The 6,729-nt window shown below is 44.2% G+C and overlaps 1 protein-coding gene across 2 annotated transcripts; it reads right to left on the bottom strand.

The window, feature by feature from the left end:
* Positions 1-1,682: 1,682 nt before the first annotated feature.
* On the bottom strand, positions 1,683-5,895 carry LOC120685389 (protein NRT1/ PTR FAMILY 4.5-like). 2 transcript variants are annotated; one of them, XM_039967272.1, is made up of 5 exons: positions 5,649-5,895; positions 4,868-5,085; positions 3,365-3,805; positions 2,914-3,035; positions 1,683-2,815 (listed from the first exon to the last, which is right to left on the bottom strand). In XM_039967272.1, exons 1-5 carry the CDS (start codon positions 5,737-5,739, stop codon positions 1,951-1,953), a joined length of 1,737 nt encoding a protein of 578 aa, XP_039823206.1. In that variant the 5' UTR covers positions 5,740-5,895; the 3' UTR covers positions 1,683-1,950. The 2 variants fall into 2 exon arrangements, with proteins under 2 accessions (XP_039823206.1, XP_039823207.1); XM_039967273.1 differs by having other exon boundaries at positions 1,741-2,815; positions 4,804-5,085; positions 5,649-5,889.
* Positions 5,896-6,729: the final 834 nt, after the last annotated feature.

The following is a 6,729-nucleotide window of genomic DNA, read 5'->3' as shown; positions in this document are numbered from 1 at the left end:
TACGAAGGATTCAAGATGAGACGGGATTGCACAAGCTGAATTCCAGATGGGAGGGTCCTTTCATCGTAACTAAGGTTACAAGACCCGGATCATACAGAATCATTGATGCAGATGGTAATGAGGTACCCAATTCCTGGAATATTGAGCACTTGCGCAAATTTTATCCTTGATCCAAACAACATGACGATGTTAGTTGATGTCTTTAATAAAGCAAGGGTTTTCCACCAGTATATTGGCTACATTAAAGGCAGTTTTCAATCTGATAGTGTCACCTGTTCAGAATAGCTTACACAGTTTTCCATCAGGATAACTACACAAGCCACATCCTTGTCCTCGATATGAGGACAAAACCTACTCGCATAGCTTGAGAAGGTATATGGATACCTTTACTAGTTGTCCATCTTGGGTAACTCAACGGAGTTCATCCTAACAGGTCAACTATAAGGAACTCCAGCCTTGTCTTAAGGCGAAACTACTCGCTTGCTCGAGTACGTTATGGATACTACTACATTTTGTCCATCTTGGGTAACCCGACGGGGTTCATCCTAACCGGTCAATCTTAGTAGTTACTCCAGTCTACAAGTTAGACACCCTATTCACAAGCTTGAATAGGTATTGGATATTTTTAAGATGGTTTCATCTTGGATAACTCAACGGGGTTCATCCTAATAGATTTATCTTAGAAGTTACTCCAGTCCTTGGTCAGGACACCCTACTCGCCTGCTCGAGTAGTTTATGGATATCTTTACAGTTTTTTTTCTATTTGGATAGTCCGACGGGATTTATCCTAACTGATCAACTACAAAGATTACTCCATATGAGCATTCTACTCGATTGATCGAGTAGTTTGTACTTATCATACGGTATCAGATTATGCTTCTGAAGAAACACCAACAGGATAAAAGCTATATACAACTTCAAAATCTTATTGAAGATTACAAGAATTATTACAAGCAGTTTAATCTGCTAAGTTCCTCATGTGGGTCAGATGCTAGATGTGCAGCAGCCGGCAGACATCGATAGGGCAAGGCACAGAAGAAATTGTTGGCGCCCGTGAGGAGGACCAGCGGCGATCTACCGGGAGAGGGTGACCACGTGAGAAGAGGGTTGCGAACCTAGATGGCGGCGCTAGGAGGAATAGGCGGCATGGAACATGAGGGATGAGGTGGCGGCAGAACATGGGTAGGAAAAGAAAAAAAAGACTCGTACACTAGAAACCTAATAGAAAACCGACGGCCCAAATTTCACGGATTCACCACACACTCGCCTCATGGTCAAATTAGGCATGTGTATAGTCAAACAGATTTGTTTCGATGAGATCTACGTAACCACAGTGCCCGATCGTTCATCTGACCAACGATTAAAAAGTCAAATTTTGATCAACTTCCTAATCACTCTCGACTTGAAATTAAAAATTATCTAAATAACTGGGCTATTACAGGTCAGCACTGGCAAGATTATCTTCTCACTAAAAGACATTTTCACACACCCTGGTACCCTACGTGGTAGTTATCTTTGGCCCATGTAAAAGGGATCGTCACATATCCCACTTAATAGGTAGCCTGTTTGGATCAAAAGGTCATAAATATTTCGGATCATAAAGGTAAACCACAACACCTCCCCAAAATACATTTTTATGGATCTACTCAATAAACGAAAATAGATGCATGACACAACACATGTATTTCAATTACTAGAATATCTGGTTATAATTTTGCACATGGACGATGGCTCAGCTTATTAGTATCCAGTTCATGCAAAGTAGAAATAATGTAGCCCATCATTTGTTGCATTAAGATGTCCTATATTTCTAACACAATCAAATACAGATCCAATAATATTTCTTACAAAGTTTGCATAAGTGCATAACATCCTTCCATTCCCGACACCACCATCGTTTCTGTAAGTTAAGCATCTCAACATGTTTGCCTAAGAAATACTTGCAAATGATCAGATGACATTTATGGCTCGTTCTGATGGAATCTTATTGTCCTCATCAACCACAACCTTTTGGTCATTCCTGTAAATGTACCTCCTCGCAAAGAACATGTAGATAAGTAGCGACACTAGCTCAAGAACTGCTAGCAACCCATAGAATCGATCAAGTTTTCCTCTGTTAAGGTTTGTCCCATCAAGCCATCCTCCTGTACCATCGCTGTGTCTTGTAACTTGGTTAGCCAATTGTATCAGCAAGCTCCCCAACCAAGCAGACACCCCAAGGATGCAGTAGAAGATGGAGCTCCCAATGGACTTCATCCCCATGGATGCCTCGCTGTAGAAGAACTCTAGAAGCCCTACAAAGGAGGTAACGTCAACAATGCCAAGGAGGAAGAACTGCACCGTCAACCAGAAGACAGATATTGGAATCCCAGAGGTCGCATCCATAAGGCCATTATCTTCTGCCACCTTTTTCCTCTTGATCTCCACCAGGGCAGCAATGCCTGTGGCCACTGTGGCCGAAAGGAACCCAATGCCGATGCGCTGGAGGTGTGTGATGCCACCCACATAGCCTGTGAGCTTTCTCAGGAAGGGGACAATAAACCGGTCATAAACGACAAGTATCACCATTTGGAAGACCGTAGGGATTACAAAGAGTGTTGCAGGGGAGATGTGAATTGAACCGAGCCTGGTGTCCATTGTATTGCCCTGCTGGACGGTGAAATTGAGGATCAGAGGCACCGGAATGTATCCAAGGATTGCACTGAGGAAGATGGGGACCATGCGAAGGATGATCTTGGTCTCCTCCACTTGAGTTATGCTGCAGAGAGACCAGGCACCAGTCTTTCCAGTATCTACTGCAGCTTTATCAAGGCAACTGAAGAAAAAACAAGATAGGATAGTAAGAAGAGACTTTCAACCTTTTATTGAATTTCATCAATGCTTGGAGAGATCAAAAGAATGTTATGTACTTACCGAAATCCCTCGGTTCGATGTAGTATTTCAACAGCACTGGCTTCATCTTGGTTTATTTGCATTAGTTCACTGGGGTTTTCTGATAATTTAACATTTCTATTCTTGAATGCTGTGACAAAAACCTAGCATGGATAAGATTTAATAAGGGCTAGTACATAAGAATAACAATAATATGAAAACAACAGTGGGCTTAATGAGTCTGTAGTAATTTTGTAATGAAGACATGCATATTCCTAGACTTGTTTAGCGAGTTTCAAAACAATCAAGCCGCGTATAAAAGGTGAACAATTCACTATAATTAAGAAATCACATCAAATAAATGATGTCACTCAAAGCCATGGAATGTGTAAAAGGAGAGGGAAACAATATTTTCATCAAATTGCACTAGCCAAAGTTCGATTTGAAAGACCTGTTGCTTCGATTGCAAATATAAATGCAATGCAATGCATACCTGCAGTACTCTTGTGATGGGGCTCCCAGTTGGCACCTGGTTCCTGTAGAACGGGAACCCGGCAATCCATATCAGCATCCCCAGGAGCACACACAGGGCACACACGACGAACCCGATGTCCCAACCTTTACTGTTCTCAACCCATACCACGAACACGAGCCCCACAAATCCACCGCTGGACACGGCAAAGGTGTACCAGTTGAAGAAGCTCGCCTCTTGCCTCTGCTCAACGGGATCGGACTTGTTGAACTGTTCCCCGCCAAGAGCCGGCAGGCACGCCCGTGCCGCCCCATCACCGATGGGGATCAGGTACAGGCCGAGGAGAAGCAGGCTCAGGTTTGAGCCGTGGACAGACTCACAAGTGGTTGAAGGCTGTCCAGGGTTGCACGGTGGTGGGTGCAGGGACGGGACATGTGCTTGGACCGCCAGAAGGACGTAGCCCTGCATATACCGCAGTTGAGTTACGCCGTACGTACTTTGTTGCGTTTAAGCTGTTTACATAAAGATCTTTCTAATTAAATTGGTTCTTCCATGCATCACCAGTAATGGTTGTTGTCTGACTTCCATGATTTGGTATTTTTATATCTGAATATTAGCAGGTGGGGGACATTACATATATAAACTCGTCCATAATGAACAGTTTCAATAATAGCAGTAATGATTAACATTTTCAAGGTTCAAAATATAGAAGCTACAGGATCAGGGAAACATGGAACAATACAACAACAAATAAAATAGGGACAGCACACCAGAAGCACTGAACGCAAAGGAAAAGTTAGATTGGCCACACCTTATCTTCCCCCCCCCCCCCCCCGTCCCCCTGTCCAAGGGCTCACCAACATTTCCCAATGACAGTTGTCTTGTGGCCATGCATGTAGTGCAGATCTGGATCACCCAACCAAATTGAAAACATACAAACAACTACTTCGTTTCCTATTTGTTTTTTAGAAAATAGAAACATGTCCCAGCTCTGCAAAGTTTGCAGATAGTCTAGTTCATTATATGCATCATGTCAGCTCAGAGAAAGCAATAGCATTTTACAATATTAAACGTTATTTAGTCCTTTTTTTTTGTGCCACTTCGCTGAGCAGGGACATGTGCATCAGCATGTCTTGATGATCTGATTGAATTGGTCCACCCGGGACATAATTACATTGGTTGCCGAAAAGTGATGAAGGCAACAAGACTAAGGTATCCACAACACACACTAGCTGGCATGACAAGCAAGCTATTAACCGTGTGTAGAATATTAGTTTCAAAAGATTCTTTTTGTTTATCTAATATATACTTCCTCAATTCCAAATTATTAGTCATTTCGGTTTTTCTAGATACATAGATTTTGCTATACACCTAGACATAATGTATATCTAGATATATATATAAAGAATTATGCACCTAAAAAAACCAAAACAACTAATAATTCAGGAGGGAGGGAGTACCTTCGAAGTAAACAAAGTTGGAGGTATATATCTTTTGCGAAAAAAATGGAGTAGCAGCTTGTACCAGTATCTCAATAGGGCCAAAGATGAGGACAGTGTAGAAGCGCTTGATGTAGGAGTCCGCAAGGAAGGCTGCTGGGATGGAGAACATCTGCAGCGCGGCGAAGAAGTTGCTCGCCATCGTGGAGGCCCTCGCGACGTCCATGTGCATCTCATTGCGCAGGTAGCTTACAAGATTCAAGATATTGGCAATGTTGGCTGCGTTGCTGAGCAGCACGAGCGCTGCAGGGAGGAGGGCACTGTAGATGTCAGAATCATTGCAAGCACTAGAGCGTTTAGCGTGTGGATGGTTGGTTCGAGACAACGATGGCTCACAAGTCACAACAAGCATGGATGTCAACATCGAGTAGAAAAGAATAGGTTAGATCAGTCCCATTTTTTCCGAATACACTTTAAGCAATAAAACGGGAGTAGGTAAGAACGGAAAGCTAGCTAGCCATGGAAAGAATCTATCTGAACAAATTGTCCGGTGTAATACTAAGTACTCTCCTTAAACAAATGACATATGTACAAGCTACTTAGTTCTAATTAGCTTTTATAAAACCTCATTTAATAAAGAACAGACGGGGTACAAAATTTTTTTTGTTACAAGAGAGAGAAGATAAAAAACCTGCTTAAGCCATATATATAGTGGCAGAGAAAACAGAATCGGTAGTTGTTTCTAGATTATGAGAAAACAGACTGGGAGCCGAAAGAATATCTTTGTATCATCGATGATGATGACTAGATTCACTGACACTTAGTGGCGGAGCCTGGAGAGCACTACTGAAATACCACTGGCTTACCATGAATGAAGATTGAAGCTCTCACTCCTCCATGCTTCTTGGTGTTCACCGGCCGTCCTCTCCAGTCCACAAGCCCGGATGAACTGCCCATTCTCTCTCTCTCTCTCTCTCTCTCTCTCTCTCTCTCTCTCTCTCTCTCTCTCTCTATCGTGCTTGATGGCTGCTAGCAGGTGATATGTCTAGCGAGCGTTCTCTCTTGTGCTTGATAGATAAAGAGGTTGTGAAAGGAGGCCTAACAAAAGGAAGCTAGTGTCCAATGACGAAGGATTTGAACCACTGCCCCCGAAGTCCAAGGAAAGTGAAACGATACCAACCAAGGCAAACGTCATGAATAATCAGAGTAAAAAAACAAACATATCGCACAAGCAAATGTTATGACTTTCGGCCACTTCGATTTTAGAGCTCCAACTGATAAGAAGTTTTGTTGGCAATATTGACTCCTACTCCGCTATTTTGCATAAAAAAACATATCCACCTGCCCGCGGATAACAAACCCGACGGGCACAGGTATGGGTCGGATCTAAGTCCGTGCCCACGGGTACGGGCACGGGTATGACCTTAACCTGATAGACATGTGCCCATAGCTATGATGAAAAAAAATGATAACCATATCCGCAATCCCGCGAGGCCCGCTTTAAGATCCCACTCCATGCCGCCCCCAGACCATCCAACTCTCCCCTCCTCTGCTTCTTCTCCTTCTTGGGTGCCGCTGCCCACCCCCTCCCATGCGCTCATTTCGGCACTGCTAGTTCGGTCTGCCATCCGCCCCCTCCTCACTCTTCCCTCTCAACCAAGCCTCGTAGCATCCCAATAGTTCAGACCTCCTCCCTCCCGCTTAAGTCTCGACAAGAGCACCCCCGACCATGGCTGAACGCCCGATTCGTCGCGCGTGCATCCCAGCGCCCCGAAGCCACCACACGCTTGCCACCCCTGGGTCTAGCGCCATCATACTGCCCCAAGACCACCATCACTTGCCCGACCGCACATCGACCACTTGCCCATGGACCCTGGGAACGCCACCTAGATCGTCCGCCCCAACACATCACCGCCAGCCGCCCACAATCCGATCACCTACACTGGA

This window comes from Panicum virgatum, chromosome 8N, assembly GCF_016808335.1.
Source record: "Panicum virgatum strain AP13 chromosome 8N, P.virgatum_v5, whole genome shotgun sequence".
Taxonomy (NCBI): domain Eukaryota; kingdom Viridiplantae; phylum Streptophyta; class Magnoliopsida; order Poales; family Poaceae; genus Panicum; species Panicum virgatum.
Note: the sequence above shows the minus strand (reverse complement) of the source record. Positions and strands in the feature narration are given on the sequence as shown.